This window comes from Cupressus sempervirens, chromosome 2 (genome assembly GCF_028749045.1).
Source record: "Cupressus sempervirens isolate cs-2001-9-10 chromosome 2, ASM2874904v1, whole genome shotgun sequence".
Taxonomy (NCBI): domain Eukaryota; kingdom Viridiplantae; phylum Streptophyta; class Pinopsida; order Cupressales; family Cupressaceae; genus Cupressus; species Cupressus sempervirens.
The window spans coordinates 333,372,901-333,398,860 of record NC_143119.1 but is presented as its reverse complement, the minus strand read 5'-3'; the positions used below and the strand labels follow the sequence as shown (position 1 = coordinate 333,398,860).

Sequence of the window (25,960 nt, the reverse complement as noted above, 5' to 3'; positions counted from 1 at the left end):
CACCCCTTCACGGTTTGATTTTTCATTATTAAGTGCAATAATTACTTTGCACTTTACAAATGTTAATTCTTAAAGAAACTCATTTCATGTTTATAAACTTTCCCTTTTCACTTCTTTTACTTCCACCTTCACATTATGATAATAATTAATTACTTTTAGAATTATTATGTGAGAGATTAATTTTATTTTGAATTAATTTGATATTCAATTATTTTACATTTAAATATGTTAATATTTATCTCTTTATAGAATTAAGTATTATACAATGCAAAATAATCTATAATTAATAAAAAAATTTAAAGCATACTTTTTTTTAATTTCACATAGTTGAGTTAAGAGGGAAAAAACTTAGGGTTTCAAAACCCTACATAACAAGATTAATTGGTAGACTATATGAAGTGAGGGAAGAAAAAAAGAAAATAGTTTACCAAGTGTAAAGTGAGCCTAGCATTTTGTAGCCAACAATAACAAAAGAGCCACCATAGCAAGACATTTATGTGTTGCATATAGAGGATAACACTATTTCTACAAGTCAGATGGGAAACACTTCAATGTTTATTGATGAAGTGTAGATTACCATTGATGCAAAAATAGACCCTTTTGAAGATTACTAAGAATTTTCAGTTGGCAATTTGATTAGTGATAATGTTGAAGACTACTGTAGTGATGAAGGAGAAAAATATGTTGCAAAAGAGCATCTTGAAGTGGAAGAAAGTATAGGTCATAAATACCTAAGTGTTAAAAAAAGTGAGGAGACATCTAAGGGACTACTTTTGACTTGGTCCTATCGAAGTTTGACTACATAAACACCTTGCACTAAGAGCTCAAATATTAGTTCACAAGGACAAGGACAAGATGAACAAGAGGACAAGAAAGGCTAGGAAAAAGAAAAAGAGGAGAATAAATAAAATAAATAAGATGAAAAGGAACAAGAAAGGAAAGAGGTTATGGATGTGCAAATATCATAGTTGATAAAAGTCATGCATTGGATCAAATAACTTAGCTACAATATAGAGACTAGAAGAAATGAACAAGGAAACAAAAGTCATAGTATTGGAGACACCTCCCAAGGAAACTAATAAAAATTCAAGTGGTACTTGAAAATCATCCTTTAAAACATTAATATCAAGTTTTCAAGAAGATGTTAAAAATATATATGTCTACCAAAAACATGGAAATTCAAAAATATATCCAATTATCAATTTTTTCTATTTGGAAGATAATCAAGGAATTAGAAAAAATGAGTAAGAATGTACAAAGGTTGCTTAAACTAACCTTTGGAAAATCACATAACACATTACCATTTCATCTACATTTTAATGAGGAAATTATTAAAAAGAGGGAAGAAAGGATAATAGAAGAATTTGACAACCATTTTTGCACACTTGAAGAAGGAAAAAACACCAAGGTACAAACAAAGCACGATGCTAAATTATTCAACATGGTCAATGAAAATATAAGGAATGAAAAGATAGTTCTAGATGTTTGCATAAAAGAAGTGAAAAGATGTTCTTCTGAGGGAAATGACTTATACGTGAAATGTTCTTTACCACATAAATATACTCAAACTATTTGAATGGACATCATAGGAAAGGAGAATGAATTGGAAAAGATGGATAAAGAGTTGAAGAAACTAGATGAAAATCTCATAACATTTGAGAAAAGAATAAGAAAAACCCTTGATGAGATAAGGCTACTTGACGATGAAAAACAGGAACCTTGAAGAGATTCACCATGCTAAGAGAATGCCTAATATTAAAGATTGATGTAGTACATAAACAATTGGATACCTTATTGGAAGCAAAGGAATCCCATGAAAAAAATGATTATGAAGATCTTAATGTATAAGAGGTAGCAACTTATGCCTTATGAAAAGTCACAAGAATGGAAGATGCAATATAGAGTTCTTGGGAAACTTATTTTGCAAATATCAAGACCTTTTTAAATTGTGCAAATTTATCGAAAAACTAATCAGCTTGCAATAAGAAGAAGAAAATATCAAAATTTTGACTTATACATATAGATTTTGACTCACCTTTGTCATTTACGTCAAAGGGGGAGTGATGGGTAAGAAAAAATGTAAGTATTATGCACATTAAGATTGTAAAGGGGGATATAAGCTAGAGCATAGTCTAAGGTGGAGTATAGTATGTATGTAGAGGTTGGTATATTACTAATAAAGATTGTTGGAATAATAGATCAAGTAACTGAGAGGGGGGGGTGAATCAGTTACCACAAAATAAATCTACAGATCCTTTAGATGTCTTTAAAGATCTAGTTATTGTTGATACTTGGTAAACAAATGTTGTAACTTGGTATAATAAACTATTACTTATCTTCAAGCATTCAAGCATGTAACTGAAAACAAAATGAACACAAGAGACACCAGATTTAACTTGGAAACCCAAAGTGGAAAAAACCACCAAGTAACTAGCTACCAATTTTTCACTCTTCTAAAGTGAGCCCTATTAGGAGCCAACTTGTTAAAGGTTACAATACACATTGTTTATTGTGACCTTGTTAGAGGATTTAATCATCCTATTAGGAGTGGCCTTGCTAGAGGTCTTTAGAACAATTCAACTAAACTATCACCTTGTTAGAGGATTTACAAAATGGTTGTTAAACCAACTCTATTAAGAGATTTGAAATCACTGCTACAATGGTTAGAAAGAAACAATGAATTGACCTGAGAAAGATGCAATTGAATTTTATGAATATAGGTCTCTATTTTGCATCATTAGATCCTCCTTGATCAAATATGGCTCTACTGCTCCTTAGTGATCTCTAATCATCCTTTTAAATTCGCTTCCACAATAATCAGTTCTAATTCCACTCTTCCATCTCACACACTTAGAATTCACAACTTGACCTCTTAATTATACCATTTAGATTGTCATGTTGGCTCATTTACATGTTACATTTACCAATAAACCATACACCAATTGGCTACAAATATTACTCTAAACAAATAGACATTATTTCAAAAAATTGATGAAATCCTTTACTGGTCGACCCTGCTCGGTAAATACTATTTCCAAAAATTTCCTGAGTTAACCTTCTTGACTCGATTAACATTGCAATATCTGAAATATCCTTTGACTACTGAGTTTACTCAGTAAGAACTGAATTCCGTCATGAGAGCTCGGTAAGAACTGCTTCTGCCACATTTTCTTTTATGACCGAGTGAGCTCGATAAGAACTATTTCTGCCACATTTCCTTTGATGACCGAGCGAGCTCGGTAAGAACTATTTAATCGGTAGATATTGCAAGTTTTCTTTATTAACCTTTTGAGCCCAATAGACACTAATCTTTGCCTTGCTGACCATTTGAGCTCGGTAGACACTGTTCTTTGCTTTGCTGACCATCTGAGCTCGATAGACACTATTCTTATGACTAATATGACATTTGTGTGACATCAAGTACAATACACAATTGAACAATTGTATCCAATAATCTCCCTCTTTGGCATTGATGGAAACACAACATGTCATAGTAGAATGAAATTTGAAAACAAGTCTTTTCTAACAAAATACTTCACTAAATACAACAAACTCCCTCTTTCATAATAATATCTCCTTTTTACACAAACTCTTATTACTTTGCAAATTTCAAAATGATATGATAGTATAGTCTCCCTCTTTCACAACAGATGCCAAAGATAACTTTAAAACAACTGAATAGCATTGTACCTGATGTACTGATTCATATGCAATATCTTCATTGGTTTGCTATATCAACTAATAGATCTTCAATTTTGTTCCTGTTGATGCATCACTAGCACTGTATTTTAGTGAGCTTTAGATACGGGAATGACCCCTAACTTACCTCTTAGATACAAGAATGCATCTTTAGGTAAAGGCTTTGTGAATATATCAACAATTTGTTCCTTTGTATGGACATATTCCAATCTTATTTCCTTTTCTTGCACCAATTCTCTAACAAAGTGATACTTTATGGCAATATGCTTGGTTTTTGAATGCATCACTAGATTCTTGGAGATGTTAATTGCACTTGTGTTATCACAAAACATAACAATAGGTTCTTTGATTTCTTGCTTCATACCTTCCAATAATTGTTTGAACCACACAATGCTTGAGTAGTTTACTGCTGCTGCAACATATTCAGCCTCTGTTGTGGATTGAGATGTACAATTCTACTTTTTACTTGTCCAAAAAACCAACCATTTTCCAAGAAAGAAAGCTCCTCCACTTGTGCTCTTTCTGTCATCAATATTTCTTGCCCAATTTGCATTAGTGAACACTTTTAAATCTAGATTTCCTCCAAGTTTATACCATAATCCATAATCTTTAGTTCCTTTTAAATATCTCATGATCCTTTTGATTTCCATTATGTGATTTTCTTTTGGTTTTGCTAAGAATCTTGCTACAATTCCTACTGCAAGGGCAATGTCTGGTCTTGTATGCACCACATACTACAACTTTCCAATCATAGATCTATATAGTGTTTGATCCACTTCCTTTGATTCATCATCCTTGGTAAGTTTCAATCTAGTACACATAGGAGTCCCAACTAGTTTGCAGTCTTCCATACCAAAATTTTTCAATATCGCCTTGATATATTTAGATTGAGTAATGTAGATGTCATTCTTACTCTGTTGAATTTGAAGACCAACAAAAAAATTGATTTCACCAAAAATTGACATTTCAAATTCCTTGTTCATTTGTTCTCAAAATTCTTTGCAAAGATCATCATTTCCTATGAACAAAGTATCATCTACAAATATCTTTGCTAAAACAATCTTATTATTTGGTCCTTCTTTTATGTACAAACTATTGTTATCATTAGTCCTTTGAAAACCAATCTGAATAAGATAGTTATGCAATCTTTCATACCATGCTCTAGGGGCTTGTTTCAGACCATATAATGCTTTATGCAGTTTGTAGACCATGTCCTTCTTGTTTTGATCAACAAAACTTTTAGGCTATTCAATGTAAACCTCTTCATCTAATATGCCATTGAGAAATGCTGACTTGACATCTATTTGATAAACTTTGAATCCTTTGTATGTAGCATATGCAAGTAAGGTTCTGACACCTTCCAATCTTGCAATAGGAGCAAAAGTTTCTCCATAGTCTACACCTTCTTCTTGAGAGTATCCTTTGCATACCAGTCTAGCTTTGTTCCTTGACACCTTACCATCTTCATTTAACTTGTTTTTGAATACCCACTTAGTTCCAATCACATTTTTATCTTTAGGTCTAGGTACAAGAGTCCATGTTTTGTTTTTCTCTATTTTTTCTATCTCTTCATTCATAGCTTCAATCCAACTATCATTTTTTAATGCATCTTTGATATTTCTAGGTTCAAAATCAGCAAGTAAACAAGTACCTTTCAACTTACTTCTTGTCATTGTTCCTTCTAATTTATCTCCAATGATTTGATGTGGTGCATGATGTTTCCTGACATATTTGGCTAACACAGGCTCCTTGCATTTTGAATGACTTCCATTGTTATCCTTCTGCATCTCAACTTCTTGTCCTAGATCTAGTTGCATGGGCTCAGTAGATGTTGATTCAATAGCTTTTATTTGCAACTTAGATTCTTGCAACTCAGGTTCTTGCATCTTGGAAGGTATTAGCTCGGTTTGAACTTCCTGAGACTCAGTAATCGAAGACTCTAGAGTTAAGGATTCCTTATTAATAGGTATACTTAGTATTGGATCAGGTTTAATGTAAAAAAATCTCTTGTAGTCTTCAGGTTCCTTTTTTCTTTCTTCTTCTATTCTTTTTGCAAACTCATCAACTTTTTCATGTGCACTTTCTATGACTTTGTGAGTAGATAAGTTCAAACATCTATATGCTTTGCTTTTGCAAGAGTATCCCAAAAATATTCCTTCATCACTTTTTACATCAAATTTACCTTTTCTAGATTCTTTCAAAATATAACATTTTCTTGCAAATACTTTTAGGTAACTTACATTGGGTTTTTAGCCATACCATAACTCATAGGGTGTTTTAAATGAGTCATTTTTCAGTTGTACTTGGTTCAAGGTATGAACTGCAGTGCTGATAGCTTCCTTCCAGTATTTGATAGCAATGCCTTTCTCAATCATTAAAGTTCTTGTACAATCCATGATAGATCTGTTCCTTCTTTCTGTTATTCCATTTTGTTCAGGAGTTCCAAGTGCTGAAACCTATCTTTTGATTCCCCTTTCAATGCAAAAGTTATTGAACTCATGTGAAATAAATTCACCACCTCTATCAGACCTTAAACATTTCATTCTTTTGCCTATTTCCTTTTCTACTCTAGCTAAATACCATTTGAACTTTTCAAATGCTTCTAATTTCTCTCTAAGGTACATGACAATCATCATTCTTGAGTAATCATCAACAAATAGAATAAAGAATTTTTCACTGGTATAACTTTCAATGCCAATAGATCCACACAAATTAGGATGCACAATTTTTAGAACTTCTTTAGATTGATAGTTCTTGATCTTAAAACTAGTTTTTCCCATTTTACCAATTTGACAATTCTTGCATAAACCAACCTCAGGTTTCTTTATGTTAGGAATACCTCTTACTTTCTTGAATTTACTAATCTTTATTAAGTTGTCAAAGTTTACATGACATAACCTCCATGCCATAACCAACTTTCTTCAATTTGAGCAATAAAACATGAACATTCACCAAGTTCAAGATAAAATAAGTTACCTTTTGTTTGAGTGCCTGATCCAATCAGCTTTCCTTTTACATCCAAAAATCTTGCTTTTCCATGCATAAATTCTAATTTGAATCCATTATTGATTAGTTGTGCCACACTCAACAAGTTATGCTTTAGTCCTTCTACCCAATATGCATTATCACATACAAGTTCCTTGGTCAATGAGATTCTTCATTTTTCTTTGATGCAACAAGGTTCATTGTTACCAAATCTTACACTTCCACCATCATAGTCTTCAAAGTATTCAAACTTAGTTTTATCACCAATCATGTGATGAGAACAACCACTATCTATGATCCATGTATCATTTTTGCTCACATAAGAAATGAGTGCCATTTCTTCTTCATTATCAGATTCATCTTTTATAGCTATATAAAAAATTTCATCTTCTTCTTCATCGTTAGAATTATTAGAATCTTTTGCCATAAAACATATTTTCTTACCTTTATCCTTGAATGATTTGAAGTATTTCTTGCCATTGTACTTGTGACCTTTCTTCTCATCATTGTTCTGCTTATTTGGGCACCTAGTAGCAATATGTCCAATTTCTTCACAAGAAAAACAAATTAGAGGAACCTTACCTTTGTATTTTCCTTTGCCTCTTGAATATTTCCTTGCTAGTAGAGCTTCAACCACTTCAAAATCACTATCTGAACTCTATTCTGATTCTTCATCACTATCTGATTGTGGATTCTTCATCTTTTTCCCTTTTTCTTTGAGTGAAAGCTTGGCTTCAAATTTTGATTCAATGTTCTTGGCAACTGGAACATAATTGTCATAGTTGTCTAGCTCAAATGCAGCTAATCTTCCAACTATGGCCTCTAAATTTATTTTATGATTTGCCTCATATCTTCTTTCTTGAATTGCAGAGACTTTGATTGCATAAATGTAAGGTAGAGTTCTAAGAACTTTACTTATAATTGTCTCATCATTGATATCTCCTCCAGATGCTTTGATTGCACTAACACATGCTTTAACTCTTTCAACATACTTTGCAATATTTTCATTCTCTCTCATCCTCATTTGATCAAATTGTCGACCTCTCAAACTTTCTGCTTTGGCTCTTCTTACATTATCATCTCCTCCATAGATTTCTCTCATCTTGTTCCACATTTCAAAGGTGGTTTTGCAATCCTTGATGTCATCAAATTCTTCATAACTCAAAGTAGATGCTATATCTATCATCATATTGTTGTGGGTCTTCTTTTCAGCAATATCATTGACAGATAATGTACCAGCAAGTTCTGCATATTTTTCATCAAGGTACTTTATCCTTGTATCACCAATAGAAGCCAGATGAAGCCTCATCAATCCTTGCCATGCTGAGAAGTTGTCCCTGTTAAGTCTTGGAATTTCCCTCTTATAAGACATCCTAACCTTTGGCTTAGATCCTTGAAATCTTTTCCTGCAAGCACCAAAAGCTCTGATACCAATTGTTGGAATAATAGATGAAGTAACTGAGGGGGGGGTGAATCAGTTACCACAAAATAAATCCACAAATCCCTTAGATGTCTTTAAAGATCTAGTTATTGTTGATACTTGGTAAACAAATGTTGTAACTCGGTATAATAAACTATTACTTATCTTCAAGCATTCAAGCATGTAACTGAAAATAAAATGAACACAAGAGACACCAAATTTAACGTGGAAACCCAATATAGAAAAAATAACCAAGTAACTAGCTACCAATTTTTCACTCTTCTGAAGTGAGCCCTATTAGGAGCCAACCCTATTAAAGGTTACAATACACACTATTAGATGTGACCCTGTTAGAGGATTTAATCACCCTGTTAGGAGTGGCCTTGCTAAAGGTCTTTAGAACAATTCAACTAAACTATCACCTTGTTAGAGAATTTACAACATGGTTGTTAAACCAAATTTGTTAAGAGATTTGAAATCACTGCTACAATGGTTAGAAAGCAACGATGAATTGACTTGAATAAGATGCAATTGAATTTTTTGAATAGAGTTCTCTATTTTTCATCATTAGATCCTCCTTGATCAAATATGGCTTTGCTGCTCCTTAGTGATCTATGATCATCCTTCTAAATTCACTTCCATAATAATCAGTTCTAATTCCACTCTTCCATCTCACACACTTAGAATTCGCAACTTGACCTCTTAATTATACCATTCAGATTGTCAAATCGGCTCATTTACATGTTACATTTACCAATAAACCATACACCAGTCAGATACAAATATTACTCTAAACAAATAGACGTTATTTTAAAAAATTGATGAAATCCTTTACTGGCTGACCTTGCTCGGTAAATACTATTTCCAGAAATTTCTTGAGTTAACCTTCTTGACTCGGTTAACATTGCAATATTTGAAAATTCCTTTGACTACCAAGTTTACTCAATAAGAACTAAATTCCTTCATGAGAGCTCGATAAGAACTGCTTCTGCCACATTTCCTTTTATGACCAAGTGAGCTCAGTAAGAACTATTTCTACCACATTTCCTTTGATGATTGAGTGAGCTCGGTAAGAACTATTTACTCAGTAGATACTGCAAGTTTTCTTTACTAACCTTTTGAGCTCGGTAAATATTGATCCTTGCCTTGCTGACCATCTGAGCTCAGTAGACATTGTTCTTTGCCTTGTTGACCATCTAAGCTCGGTAGACACTATTCTTATGACTGATATGACATTTGTGTGACATCAAGGACAATACACAATTGAACAATTGTATCCAAAAAAGGATGATCCACAGTTTTGGAATTTTCATAAGGCCACAAATCTTGCAAATTTTGAAGATTTGTTACTTTGCCAATTTTCCCATATTTTACCATCAATCCAAAGGGAGATATTGTTGGAAATTTGGCTAATGTAAAGTATTAGGGTTGTCACTTATGGTAGAATATAGTCTACTTTAAGATGGTAAAAGCTAATATGAAGTTTGAAGTACAAAATTGTCTAAGTATTCCAAAGGTAAACAATGAACAATCAAATAGTTTGGTTTGATGTGCTTTACTGGAAGCACGTAAAGACTTGCACACTTGAGGGAAGGAAGTGTGATCAATATATAAAACGTGTGCAAGAGAGCTAAGAGTAATATTAATTTTTGAATAAGTTATGGAGGATTTACTAGTTATAGGTTGCAATGACAGAAGGAAACAACAATATAATGACATTTCAGTTAAGGGACTATTTTGGTTTACAAAAATAATTGCTTAACAATGCCGAGATGAAATCCTAGATGTTAACCCACACGTCAAAGAACTCTATATTAAGATTTGCTAATGTGCAAGCTAGCACAAGGATGACTTATGAAATTTTTTGATATAAAGGAAAATAATTTTATTAAGAAAAATATGGCATTGTATTGTAATGATATAATGTTATTTGGGCACTCTGTATGTTTGATAAAGATGTTAATTTTATGTTAGAGAAGATAAGAGAAATTGTGATGTATAGTTTTGAAGAAGAACCACAAAGACTAATCAAATATAGATGATATCAGCACAATGAAAGGTTTTTGTATCTATATCTATAGATAAAAATTGTACAATTGTATATGCACAATAGGCTCATCTTGCACCTTTTGTATTGTGAGAACAACTTCTAATAGGGTTGAGGCTTCTAACAAGGTCTAGTTCTCTAATAAGTAAAAATACACTATACAGATGTAATAAACTCCTAACAAGGTCAATATCTTTCACAAGATACTTTTGATTAGCAGATAATTTTGTGGGTACCATCCCCACTAGAGTTTTCCCTTGGTCAGGGTTTCCATATTTAACAAATAATGGTTTTATGAGTTTCATCATGTTTACTTTTTAGTTTGACCATCTATGCAAGTCATAGATTGTTAATAATATCCATAGTTGGGAAAATGTTTCTGGAACACTGATCTTTACCCACCACCTCTCATATTCCATATTTCCAATAGATTATAAAGTTTTTAGAAGAATTTTTTTTTCAAAAGAAGTATCATTATATTTTTGCCAAAGGAATTTTCTTATTTGGAGAGCACAAAAGAACTATAATTATATATATGGCAAAGCCATCTCCTTATTTGGAAAGGGGTAACCTAAATTTGTAAATCAATGGTTAGAAACCTATAAGAGGCATGGGAAACCATGTAAGGCTTATCAACCATCAGATTGATCAATCAATATTTTCATTTGTCCTTATCCTATAATGCATCTACTTTCAACACCATTCTCCATGACATTAACATGCTATGTCATATGCTATTGTATACATCATTGTGTATTGATGGAATAGTGGGTTTCAATTTTTATGGTTTGTGAAAAGTAATAAAACTAGATATTTAGGGAAACCCTTTTCAAGATACAAAGGATCTCCTCTAGAGTTAAATCACCCACAATAAAAACCACCAGTTATGCTATGACCAATTAGTTATTACAAATAGTAAAAAAATGCACACTTTTTACTCAAATTGGAGAAATTAATATTTATATGATAGGTTGTTCCTTAAGAAAATATCGTGACAAACGATATTGAAAAAAAATGGTCATAATGACGTGTTAGATGAATTGGGATGCCCATCCTTTAAGTCAAGTTAGTGGCTCAAAGAGAATATTAAAGGTTTTTGATAAGCCACCATGTACCAAGCTGTTTATTTTATTTTAATAATGGTTGTGCAAATTGATAGTTCATCTTAGATATGCATAGGTCCACAAACTTCCTAATTAGTGAGATGAAAAATGATTCTCCAACTAGATCCCGCCAATGAATGTTCATTTTCCAAAATGTAAAAGGATAATAATAAAGGTTCCAACAAGCCACTAGACACCAAGTTATTTATTTTATTTTAATAATGGGTGTGCAAATTGATAATTCATGTTGCCTAAGCATAGGTCCACAAGCTTCCTAATTGGTGAGATGAAAATGACTCTCCAGCTAGATCCCACCAACAAATGTTCATTTTCCAAAATGCATAAAGGAGGATAGTAAAGGTTCCTGACAAGGCACTAGGCACCAAGTTGTTTATTTTATTTTAGTAATGGGCACACAAATTTATAGTTCATGTTGGCTAAGAATAGGTCGACAAGCTTCCCAATTGGTGAGATGAAAAAGGTTTGTCCAACTAGATCCTACCAATGAATGTTCATTTTCCAAAATGTAAAAGGAGGATAGTAAAGGTTCTTGACAAGCCACTCGAACCAAGTTATTTATTTTATTTTAATAATAAGTGTACAGATTGATAGTTCATGTTGGCTAAGCATAGGTCCACAAGTTTCCTGATTGGTGACATGAAAAAGGACTCTCAAACTAGATCCCGCCAATGAATGTTCATTTTCCAAAATGTAAAAGGAGGATAGTAAAGTGAAATGATTTTATGCGAGCGAGGCTAGTAAAGTGAAATTGTTTTATGTGAGTGAGGATAATAAAGCAAAATAGTTTTAATTAATAATTTTATTTATATTTATGTCCTAGTTTTTATAACTTTATTGAAAAATAAACATATAAAAATTTTGCATATTCCTTTTATTAGACCTAATTACAATAAATTACAAAGATATAATATTTTTATAGAAAATTATTTATAAATTGATTTAATTTCTAAAATATTTAAATTTAATTAAAAATATAATAGTTATTATCCTTAAATGCTTTTGTAATTTTAAAATATTATATTAAAAGATTTAAGTAAAAATATAAACATATTTACTTATTATTGTTACTTTATTTTTGACAAAATATATTAAAATAAATTTTTATTTGTTCATAATTCTTTAAATGAATTTTTTTTTAAAATTAGCTTCACTCTAACGAATTTTCGTACTTCAAATATATATTTAATCTCTCATAGTGATTTAAAACGTAGATTCTTACTCAATCTCTCACAGTGATTTAAAATGTAGATTCTTACTCAATAAATATAATTACTCGCAAACTTCATCTTTATTTGGTTTCATCTTAAAAGGAATAAAAAACTACTAAATTATTTTTTCTTTGGACTTATTACCTTTTTCTTCTATATGAAATTTAATTTTAATTTGAAATTAAATGTTTTAATTAAAATTAATAATTATATTTATCTTTTATATTTTATATTAAATGTATATTAAATTATTTGTTTATGATATTTATTATTATTAAATATCATCTTTAATATAATAAATTTTATATTTTTATCATAGATTACATAATGCAAACTATATATATATATATATATATATATAAACTCAACAAGAGTGGAGCACATTAAATGTGATTTTTTTGTTTTAAGTTTCAAAGAAATTACAAAATAAATTAAAACCAATGAAATCTGAACTCTTTACTCTTTGGATGGTATATTTTTTAACATTGTATAAATATATTCATAACCTTTAAAAATTATTACAATAAAGAAGAGGGATAAAATTGTTCGTGATATAGTTGATGAGTATCAATAATGTCATGTGAAAAATATATAGATAGAAAGATAGAGATAGGTCTAGGGGTAAAGATAGAAAGAGGTCTAGGAAAAATAGAGAGGGAGACATAGAGAGTGAGAGAGAGGGGAAGAATTAGAAAAAGTTATAGATGGTCAAATAGATTGAAAGAGAGATAAGGAGATCTAGAGAGAGGAAAAGATGTTTTAAATGCCTTTCATAGTTGATTGACCTCTCTATTACATACTAAGGTAGATTACTAGTTTATTTGAAGTCATCATACAAAATCTCCTCTCCCTCACAAAAATAAAATAAAATACAATTATAGAGTTTATGCATTATTGAAAATGTATCTTTGACATTCCCAATATTTCTTAACCAATGAAAACAAATATTATGATATTTTGATTTTGTATTAACTAACATGGCCCTTGTCACACCAAATACAACTGAATCAGAAAAAATTCAAAACCCCACAAGTCACAAAGAAAAAATTCAAAACCCCACAAGTCACAAACCACAAAGATTCACAGTCTACACTTAAAAACATTCACAGACTGGAGATCACAGGTAACACTATAGCCACAAAGCCCAAGATTTTAGAAGTTAATTGAATCGATTTTTTACAATTACTTTCAGTGATTTTGGTTCTTACAGACCAATACTACCATCATCTTTGTGGACAATGCCATGGTTTTCCCGTTTTTCTATCTAGTTTTGTTTAAATGTGAATGAAGTCCTGTTACCTTAAATGCAAATTATCCTAACTTCTTTGGTATGAATATGAATAAATTCTCTTACCTTAATATTTCCAGCTTCTTTGATGGCTTCCACTAGTTTGAGCTGTTCAAGTATATGGTGGCTTCCAACACCTCCTGGCAAAGCACTTATCACAACATCCACTTGTTTCAGAGCACCCACAAGCCTTTGGTGGTCATCCAATGAAGCCTGCAGATTGCCATTAAATTGGATCCAAGATCTTCAGCAAAACAGATAGATCTAATACACAACTTTTAACCATCAATACAATTTGTAATATTAGATTTCCACAAGTATAACTGGAATTGTATTAGACAATTTTACATCAAATATTCAACCCAACAAATAGATCCAATACACAATCTTCAACAAATCAAAGTGAATGAGACTACCATGTACTTCAAAATTTGTTTTCTTTTACCTCAACAAGTTTGGCCCCAAGCTGTTTGAAGGATAACAGCATCTGCACCTTGTCAATGTTAGACACAGCTTCTGGTCTGAACAAAACGTAAGTGGGATGGCCAAGAGATATACTGGCCTTCACTATTCTCTTGCCTATATAACCAGTGCCCCCAACAATCAAAACTCTGCTCTTCTCATCCATATTCTTTAATGTGCATCTACTTACACTATTATTTGCCTATATATTGCTGTTTCATGTGCTTTTTATTGCTACATATTTGTGTAGCTATGCCCATAAGCATGGTTTTTTTTTTTGCAAGACGCCTATAAAGTGGGAAAAGAACCAAAAATGTCCAGAGACAATAACAATTTGAAATCATGATTCTATGGAAACAATAAGTTGTTGAGCATTCATTTCAGACAGAAAAGTAAACAACCCATGAGATGACTTGTTGGGTGTCGTATAAATGATGACGGGACATCATGAATTACAATGAATTGCTTTCACTTAACACTGTTCATTAGCCCCTTCGCAATAATACATAATAATAATAAGTATTCCTTTGCAATCATCTTCTTGTTCTCTAGTTACTATTCTAAATATAATATATATATTTAATTTCTATTAAAAGGAATAGGCTCTCCAAATTTTGAACTCATGATATTATCATCATATATATATATATATATATATTGTTGGATTGTTTATCCAAGGATTAGAAAGTAGTTCTTTTGAGTTGATTTTTTATACAAAGAAATTTACTTTCTAAATCAATTAAAATAATCAAGAAATGAATCCAAAAATGTAAATTAAAGTAACATATGAAGATAAGACAATGAGTCAATATTAGCATGAGATAACAATTGAATAATATCTAAAGCCCGTGTTACATAAATTTGCCCATGATAGTTGATTTGGATGTGTGATCATAATTTTAGCAACATAACAATCTTTCAATACAAAATCAGTCAGGGATAGATACAAATAGCTAAATGTTGGATATACAAGTTGAAGGGTGACAAGAGATGGATGTTTGAAATTTTGCAATGAAGATTAATGGTGTAGAATGATTTGGGAATAAAAAAGAATTAAAAATTCCTTTTGAGTAGTTGAGAGGACAAGTTTGTGTGCTTAAGTAGCCCATGTGTTTGATGCACGATGAGAGAGTTGAGCATACATAATCAAATATGTATTTATTTAAAGAGGGAGTTAGGCAAGGATTAGGATTAGGATATAAGTGGGAGAGTAGGAGGATTTGACATGAGAGGAGATAGATTAAACGAATAAAATTATTTGTTTAAGGATTTGGAAGAAGGGGAACAATGGTGTGGGTTAATAATTAAAAATAATAATACTTACATTAGGTTAGGACATAAGAACAATTAGACAAAATGAGAAAATTATTTATCAAAAAATAGGGTGTTGTTTAAATAATATTAAAAATAAAGATCTTAATGAAATAAGAGTAAATTGATGAGAGTTGGCTATTTTTTAGTGTCTACAATGTCCCATACATATTCCATATTATCCTATTAAATGTTCACTTTAATTTCCACAAAATTTGCACAATTCAAGTACTTATGAACCATGTGCATTATTGGTACCAATAAATTTTCACAACTAATAAAATTGCAAACTTTATTTGGTGTACCAATGGGCAACTTTTGCCAACTAGATGACTTTTGAATAAGCTAGTAGTTTTAGTGGTATCGAGGCTCTTTTTCCTTGTATTTTATTCATGAGTATTATTTATATATATTTGTATACATGTAAAACTGAAATGAGCACATCCATGCCAGTTTTGATTAATTTGTGTTTATATTGATGAAATATTTTCATGCATGTGTATGTTGACACAATATATAATATTGTGTAAAGTTTGATTCAAAATCATAGTACATTTATTTATACATTAGTATTACTTCAACTTTACACACATGCTTATTTACATTTGGAAATATCTCATATTTATCACACCTTCATTCACCTACCTCTATAAATTCATTAGCCACTTGAGTTTGATTGTTCACCCACCTTTGCAAATTCCAATAATTGTAGTGATATCCTCATAATTCATATACATGTCTCATTATAAAATTTCAAAACTTTAATTTGGTCAATTAACTTCATTTTCCTTTCCCTCATATAGGGGAAAACACCTAGTAGTTGCCCAGGCTAACTTTGCACACCTAGAACTCTTAAACAGTAAATTAAAATTTGTTGAGTTTTTTGGTGTACCTTCACAGGTTAGTGAACTACTTAAAGCAAAGGTTTCAACTTTTAGGTATTCATAGATCTCTTTTTAGGGATCATGGATTGCAAAGTGGTCCAAAAGTGTCATTTCAAAATGCTTGCTTGATACCTGCTATGTTCATGTACCAATAGTCACTCACTGAAAAATGCCAATACTTGTAGTTAAATGACCCAATAGTCTTTATGAAATTTCCTAATAGTGATGCACAAATAGGCCAATCACCAACCAAAAAACATAAAAAAAGATTGACTATTTGTACATGTGTGACCAACTATTAGTACAAATATTTTTTCATTTTTTAGGTTGTAATTGGGGGTATTTATGAAAAAAAAAATAACAGTTATCAGACCCCATATTAGTAATGGGGTCTTTTCTCCTATTTGACAAAAAGCATGTTTGTGCAATTTTATGTTATGTTCTATAATAAAAAGAGAACCTTTTATATATTGAAGTGGTAATTAATAGTGATACATTTCAATTTAGTATTATAAAATGACAAATGCATGTATATATTAAGGCCCTTGATTATTCTTTTTAATCATCTTACATATTTTAGGGTTTGTTCTAGGAGAAGTTCTCTCCTTTTGACATGACACACTTCGTGATATTTGTAGACATTAGCAGTCCCAATAACTTTAAGGATAGAAAAGTATACTATTATTTCTCAATATTGAGAAAAAGAGTAGAGTATCATTGTTATAGGTCTAGGCTAGAAAGACTGAATTGTAATCGTGAACTTTGTTAGGTAAAAGAGAATTGTACACCTCACATAAGAACAACTAAAAATATTTTAACTATACAAAATATGGGTCTTTTATTGGTGCATCTTTGGGAATTTTTTCACCACATTTTATTTTGGATTCTAATGCAAGGCTAGAAGGGAAAGGAAGGAAATTCTAGTCTCCTAATAGCCTGCAAAGAGTACACATGGAAGCAAACACATACTCAATAACAAGATCCAAATTTATGCATGGATCAAATACTGATTGATTAGACAATTCACATGATAAAATATACTTCTAGCATCTGCCTAATTATAAAGATTAGTGCACAAAGATGTTGTACCAAAAAGATACCAATTTTTTCCCCCAATCAAAGGCATAGTGTGATTTCCTAATAGCGTGTTTGCAATATAGGGAGATCACACTATGGGTTGGATACCTTGAGCCACTAGCTTGGGAAATCCAAAATATAGCATGATCACCCTATAGTGTGCTTGCACTATAGTACATGAGCACTATAGTGTGTACACATTATAGGGCATACACACTATCCAAATTTCATAAATAAACTCATTTAAGAAAAAATTAAGTAAATGCATTGGGATCATATACATAAAATATAACATTCAAGTATATGAAAGGATACTCTTCCTTTCTTATACTTAAGTTACATTTTATGTATATATTTCCAAGATGCTTGAGAGTGGTTTTAGCTTAATAAGAAATACAATAAAGAATCTAGATTTTGAGGGTTTTTAAGAAATTCTAGACTTAATTAAATTTTAGGAATTGAGGCATTATTGCAAAAATGATGCCTAGTGAACTATTGGTTGTAATCTTAAGCCCTTCATTTTTGCAAGATCATTTAAGGATTATTACTAATCGTATTGATTATATTCTATTGTTAGTTTGGTAATTGACATGTATTTTTAACCATGTTAATGGGGGGGGGGGGGGAAGGGGGGAGAGAGAGAGAGAGAGAGAGAGAGAGAGAGAGAGAGAGAGAGAGAGAGAGAGAGAGAGAGAGAGAGAGAGAGAGAGCACATTAACCCTTATAGGAAACTTATGTTTTTAATGTGTCCTAATATATTTTTATGCTTTCTAAGGGGTTTTAATGTGTTCTAAGTGGTCATAAGAACCTTAGGACCCATTATGACCCCTTGGAATCCATTCATACCCATTACCACAAATTAGGACCCCTTATAACACATTAATCATCGCATGGTACACTTTAGGGTTCTAACATGTGCTAATCAATACTAATTTTTAACAAGGGGCTTTAGTGGGTCTTAAGTGGTTCTAGGCACCCTAAGGACTCATTACAGTCTCCCATGACCCATTATGACACATTAGGACCCCTCAAAGAAAATTAAATATTGTACAACATGATTTTGGAGTCTCATGTGTCCTAATGGGTCCTAACGTGCCCTAAGGGGTCATTGGGGAAAATTAAGGACCCGTTAGGACCCATTAGGAAAGATTAAGTTATATCAAAACACATTAGGTCCCATTAGGTATTATTGACACACATTAGGACCCATTAAGACACAATAGAACCCATTAGAATCCCTTCCTATTGGAATTCTTTAGAATAACTGAGATTGGGGGGTGAATCCATTAGCCAAGATCCAAATGTACAAATAAAACTTTTCAGCACTTAACAGATTCATATCCATATACCCATATCATGCATGCATCCATTAGATCATCAAATACCATAAACATTTGCATATTTCTGTCTGAAATCAAATTAACTTTCCAATAATGTAAACATAAAACACCATAGACTCATTCACACATTTTGACACAAGGATTTTATATGGAAACCCAATTTGGGAAAAACCACCAGTAATATGCTACCAAATTTCACTCTTCTCAAGCGATGCCCTATGAAAGGCCAACCTTGTTAAAGGTTACAATACACATTGTTAAATGTGACCTGGTTAAAGAATTTCAATCACCCTATTAGGAGTGAGCCTTATTAGAGGACTTTAGACCATTCCATTAGAATCTCACCCAATTAAAGGATTTACAAATGACTGTTAGGTCAACCTTAATCTAAAGGATTTATCCAGACTGATACAATGGTTAGAAAGTAACAAGATGACTTGATTTGATAACAAAATACAATTCACTCTAACGAAGGGTTCTCCCCTTAATACCATAAACACATAAAAGAAACAAAGAAACAACAACAAATATGAGAACAAAATATGGACTTTTTATTTGTGCCACAAATGCAGAATTATAGAATTCATAAGTACAATATGCTAACCCACATGGGTACCTTCATTATAGTAATTTGCACGACTAAGCTACAAACTACCACCCAGAGTTGTCCTAGACAATGTTTGGGCCTTTCTTAAATAGACAATTTTATGTTGCCCAGGAAGGTTCTAGACATTGAAACTTAATACTTGGGCTGACGGACCCTAAAATACATATAGAGTCAGCCAAATACATCTTTGACAATTGTTTTAGATATTTCAAGCAGCCCAACTTTGAAATGCAATAGCTCATGAACCGTTGCTTTGGTTGACTATTATAACCACTTCTTGGAAATGCTAGCTCCAGATCTATAGGCTTCAAACCATGCAAGCGCACTTCTGTAGAATTTTCCCACCTCATCTAGGCACTCTAAAGCTTGTAATAGTGAGCCAAAAGATTTTTCTTCAAATATTTCCATTGAAAATCTGTAATAACTTCTCCAATACTTAAGTTGGAGCAATCATATTTTTATGATAGGCTTATAACTCTAAAATGAACCTTCCTGTAGAATATGAGAACATTCTAAGATTGTATGACAAACTTACTAGAAATAGCAAGTTCCCATAAATAGTAACCACCCTATCTACTAGTCTTTATTAAAATAGAAAAGACTAAAAAGAAAATATTTTTGGGTGATGCAAAATTGCTCTTACACCTAGGATTCTCTTGCATTAGACACCCAGGGTAATTTGAGAAGTGACTGTGTCACGTCTCAAGTGTTTAGAGGAAAACCAAGATGGTGAACCTCCTCCCTTGCTAGCCATGATGAAACCTCTATTGGCCTCTCATTCCATTTGACCAGGTATTCATCATATGTTCTATTCCTTGTACTTTTTCCAACATGATTGTTCAATATCTCCTCAATCTCTTTTGTAGCTAGACTAGTTGTTGGAATAATCCATTGCACTTCTGCAACTTCATCTCCATCACCTCCTTCAAAATACTCTATCAAACTTGAAATATTAATTACTGGTGAAATATTCAATTCAACAGGCAACTCCACTTCATAAGTATTTCCAAAATCATGCCTTTTTGCTATCTTGCATGGTCCAAACTTCTTCATCTTCATCTCATTATATGTACCTATTCGATTTCTCAAATGAACCATGACTTCATTTCCAATCTAAAATTCCCTATACCTCATTTTCACATTTTTCTTAGCCTTATAGTGTGTATTCATCTTTATGATGTGCTTCCTCACCTCCTCATGGATATTCTTCAAATGTTCAACAAATTCTTCTGCTTTAGCACTACTTAGCTCTCCTTTACCCAATTGCCTCAATTTAGAAACATTTCTTAGACTACTCCCATATATAATTTGGAATGGTGATTTACCAGTACTCATGTTGGGTGAATTATTATATGAAAATTTTGCCTGTGGTAAAATCATATCCTATCCTTTTGGCTTGTCTCCAACCAAACATCTCAGTAATATTCCCAAATTGTGATTCACAACTTCTACCTATCCATCAGTATGTGGATGATGTGATGAATTGAACTTCAACTTCATCTTCAATTTCTTCCACAATGTACGCCAAAAATAACCAATGAATTTGGTATCTCGATCTAAAACTATACTCTTTGGAAAGCCATGTAGTCTTACCACTTCTCTAAAAAACACCTCTACCACATTAATAGCATCACTAGTCTTCTTGCAAGGAATACAATGTGTAATCTTTGAAAACATGTTAACCACCACAAAAATAGAATCATTCCCATGTTGTGTCCTCAATAATTCAAGAACAAAATCCATGCTGACATCCTCCCACAATTCTCTAGTATAGGTAATGGTTAATACAACCATGTATTATACTTCACTCCTTTCACCATCTGACATACTCTGTAACTTTGTACAAAGTCCTTCACATCTTTCTGCAACTATGGCTAGTAATAATTCTCAGCAACCAAAGCAATGGTCTTATCTCTGCCAAAATGTCCAGATAATCCTCCACTAGGCTTCTCCTTGATGAGATTCTCTCTCATTGAACTTCTAGGAATGCACAACTGGCTTCCTTTGAACAAAACACTATCCTGGATCATGAAATCCAACCACTTTGTCCTGTCAAGTGTAACAAGTTCTATACAAGCCTTCCACACTTCATCAAAATCAGGATCATCTAGATACAAAGTACTGAGTTCTTTGAACCCAACCACCTCTATCTGCATTTGTGTCAGCAAAAGTTGTCTTCTATTGAGAGCATCTACAACTTTGTTAGACTTCCCACTCGTGTGTTTCAAAAAAAATGTATAACCCTAAAAAAAATCAACCCACTTTAAATGCATTTGGTTTAATTTTCCTTGACTATTCAAATATTGCAAAGCTTGATGATCAATATACAAAACAAACTCCTTAGGAAGAAGATAGTGTTTACACTTCTTCAATGCTTGAACTATAGCATAAAATTCTTGTTCATAAACAAAATATTTTCTTTTGGCATCATTCAATTTCTTACTATAATAAGCAACATGTCTACTTCTTGGCTCATAACAACTCCTATTGTAGTGCCACTAGCATCACATTCTACTTGAAACACCTTGTTAAAATCAGGAAGTGCTAAAATAGACTACTCAGTAACTATCTATTTCAACAGTTTAAAATTCTTATCTGTTGCTATAGTCCACTTAAATTCTTTCCTATCCCCTCTCATTCTTTCAGTCTAGGGTCCACAAATACTGTTAAAACCTCTTATGAACTTCCTATAAAAACTAGCCAGTCCATGAAAAGATCTTATCTCTATTGCACTCCTTGGAGTAGGCCATTCAAGGATAGCCTTCACTTTTTATGGGTCCATTTTCAAACCTTCTATTAGAACTATGAATCCCAGGTACACCAACTCCTTCTTTACAAAAATACACTTCTTTAGGTTTATTAGCAACTTTTCTTTCGTCAACTTATCAAACACCTTGTGAATATGGATCAAATGCTCCTCTAATGTATTACTAAAGATCAAGATATCATCTAGGTAAAATTCCAAACTTACCTAGAAAACTACTTTAGTACCTCATTCACAAGTCTCATGAAAGTGCTTGGTGCATTGGTTAGCCCAAAAGGCATGATTAACCACTCGTACAGTCCTTCTTTGGTCTTGAAAGTAGTCTTCCACTCATCACCTTCTCTGATACAAATTTGATGGTATCCACTCTTCAGATCTATCTTTGTGAAATACTCAGCCCCACTCAAATAGTCCATAATATCATCCATCCTTGGCAATGGAAATCTATACTTGATTGTGATCTTGTTGATAGCCCAAGAATCTGTGCACATCCTCCATTCTCCATTCTTTTGCAGTGCTAATTGCTTGGCCAAACAATGGTATCATAAACCCAAAGCAATGGACTAGTTAATTCAGGATTGGACACCCCAAATAATTCTCGACCAGGGACATAAACTTGGAATGGTATTTGCAAAGTATATGCTTCAAATATCCTCTAATGCTTATGTTTCAGGAAAACTAAACTAAAACTAATAAGAAAATGTATTCTAATCAAAGAAAGAATTTAAAGTTAGGAACTACTCCAACTGGTTGTGTTGCAGGAACAGGCTACTAATTCTAGTATCAATGGTTGCAAGAACAACAGAGTTCTAAAATATATAAATGAATAGGAAATGAACTCTAAACTAACCAAGCAATTCACTCATCAAGTGGGCCCCCTTGAATGAGTGAATGGAAAGTATAATCAAGATGAAAGTTGTAAAATCAAACTAAACATTCTATTCATCCATAAAAAATGATTACACTTGATTGAAATAGTATGCAAGAGTTCTCTATTAAAAACTAGTTTCATTCGATTAACTCCCAAAAGAGTCACAATAGTTGATTATTTAAAAGGAAACTACTACTAACTTCCTAAACCTATGATCGCTTCATAATGAAGATCAGTTACAACTCATATATTTTCATAATAGAAACATTATTGACCATGAACAATCCCAAAATATAGTGCACACTAAATCTGGGTGTTGCATGCAATAGGAAGCATTGACTTACTTTGCAAAGATTCTACAATCACAGTTGGCTTTGATGACTCTGACACTAGTATACCAGTCCTTGAATATCCATGTTCATCTCTTGGAAGATAATTAATGCATACACATCCAAACATATACATATATATCCACATCATCAATATTAGGAAAAGGAGTTAGTCTTAATTATCACTCTTACAAACCTACGACTATAGGAGGTAACTACCCAAAACATAGCTTAGGAGAGAAAACATCCATTAACATGTATAACTATTATATTCACCATTCTTGTCCATGAAATTAAGTATATATTATGTCTTTAGAGATATCTGCATTCCATCTTATGTTCACACACATATATAATCATATACATAGAAACCATAAGTTCATATGCTTAAAACCATAAATGTATGTCTATGTGCAATCAAATGTCTTAGAAAGAGGATAAAAGTGGTTAGAAAGATGACTAATTTAGGAGCTCATCATTCCCCCTAACTTAACTATTACTGGCCCCAACAATCATAGAGTTTTGAACCTTGGCATGAACCCTCCAATCACTAACTATTCTCTACCCTAGCTCATCATGAATATAATTAAAGTATCCATGAGTCTCTTTGAGTCTTTCCTAATGCTAGACTTCATAGGCCATGTTATAATCTATTGCACTATTGTTCATTTCCAACAATGGCTAAAGGAAGAGTGGAGGTTGAAACCTTAATGGAACCCAATGGTTAAGGAGTGTCCTACCCAACATAGTATACCATGCAACTCTCCTTATGGCAAGGGATAAATTTTGACGTGAATGAGGTTCCATTCTCTTTAAATCTCAAGACATCCTTATCCAACTCTGCCTGAAGGCATTAATTGCTATAACAACATCTCGAGAGGAATACTGGTCCCAATCTGCAAAGGCTTGTTCTCTCACTAGATAGATCTTATCAGCTCCACTAGTGTTTGTTGTGATAGAGATCCAGTCAAAATATGTTCTTCTAGAGTGTTGTACCTTAGGCCTCATCATTTAAGGAATATACATCTCTTTCTCCCTATATGTTGCAGCTCGGTGTTCACAACTTATCTCATTTTGCATCCATGACATAACTACTCTAAGCTATGCATCTCCTATGTAGAGGAGTGAATTCCACTCTTTGTCATCAAGAACTGCCAGGTTATACAAGTACAATTCACACAAAAAAAGCTTTAGAATCATTGGGGTAGACTAAAAGGCATAGTAAAATTCATGGGGAGTTGATATGGATGGATTGAGGCCTTCTACAATACTTGTTAATTTGAAATTAACAAGTTTCTCTTGAAGGAATATCGCATACACTAGTGAGGGTGATCTGCATTCCATCAGCTATGGAATTAACCAAGTAATCTGACCAATTCTTCATTTCAATACCTCAATCTCATCTAATTTCTACTCCAATTGACAATTCTTCTCATTAATGACTCATTTTAATTTATTCTTTTCTAAATTCCATTGTAGTTTTTCCTATAACAACTATTGGTACAAACTTATTCATGCTGCAAGAGGTGTAGACAAATCTGGTGGGGGTAAAGGTTCCTGATTGAGTATGTTCACCCATCTAGAAGGAAAGTGAGGAATTTTAACTATTTATTTAGGTGCAGAGGACTTCACCTTACACACAACAATTATTCTGATCGAATTGGTTTCTTCACTAACATCAACTACCACCTTAGCTAGTGTTTCTAACTTTTCCTAACTACCCTACTGGGATACTTGTTCAATGATTTTAGTTTTAAAGTTAGGAATTTCCTCTAAGTTCTTACTAACATCTAGCTAGGCAAAATTATCTACATATTCCTCTATGTCTTCAGAGTCCTCAAAGTCTTGATCACTATCTATTACTATGTAGTTAACCCTAGGGCTAACCTCTATTTCTGGACTTCGCTCTCTCATTATTGTGTCACTAGGTGCAGGTTGATTATTTAATTCCTCAGAAGAGGAATTTCTCAAGGGTTCATTTTCTATAGATTTAGAAGAATAAATGTTAACAATAGGAATAGATGCTTCAACATCTTTCTCAAAAAGTCTTTTACTTCACCTCATAGGGGGTGTGGATGAACTTGACAGACTCTTCCATTTATTTTTCTTCTTAATGACCACCTCATCTGCCATTGCTTCAGGAGATTTTTTAGCATTCCTTTCCCTAGGGTTCTCAAAATTCTCTTCAAAAGGAAATTTAGGATTCTCTTCCCTAGGGAAGTATAGGGTTTCTTCCATATTATTAGCATTGTCATCAGGCTTAGGTTCTAATGTTTCCTCTACTAGTTTCGTTATATTACCCTTACCCCTCCTACACGAAGACCTTGCCCTTTTAGATGGTGAAGATTATAGAATATTAGGAACTTTTGCAATTTTTTTTTTCTTCATCTGAGATGTAGAGGCTCTAGAATTGAACACTCTTTTTCTAGTTGACCTAGAAACAGAAAGAGAGCCAACTATTCTAGGTTCAACCTCATTCATCTGTAAAAATTCTTCCCATGTCCCAAACTTTTGTCTATTCAATTCCCTTTCCACCATTAATTT

The 25,960-nt window shown here is 32.5% G+C and overlaps 1 protein-coding gene across 1 annotated transcript in view; it reads right to left on the bottom strand.

Moving 5' to 3' along the window:
- LOC149572469 (bifunctional pinoresinol-lariciresinol reductase 1) overlaps positions 1–14,516 on the bottom strand; it is a 194,610-nt gene extending 180,094 nt beyond the window's left edge. The window contains exons 1-2 of the mRNA XM_089811385.1: positions 14,217–14,516; positions 13,838–13,984 (exon numbers count right to left, since the gene is read on the bottom strand). Of these exons, the coding sequence (XP_089667511.1) occupies positions 13,838–13,984; positions 14,217–14,399 (330 nt within the window). The 5' untranslated portion in view covers positions 14,400–14,516. The remainder of the gene's footprint in view (positions 1–13,837; positions 13,985–14,216) is intronic.
- Between the last annotated feature and the right edge of the window lie 11,444 nt (positions 14,517–25,960).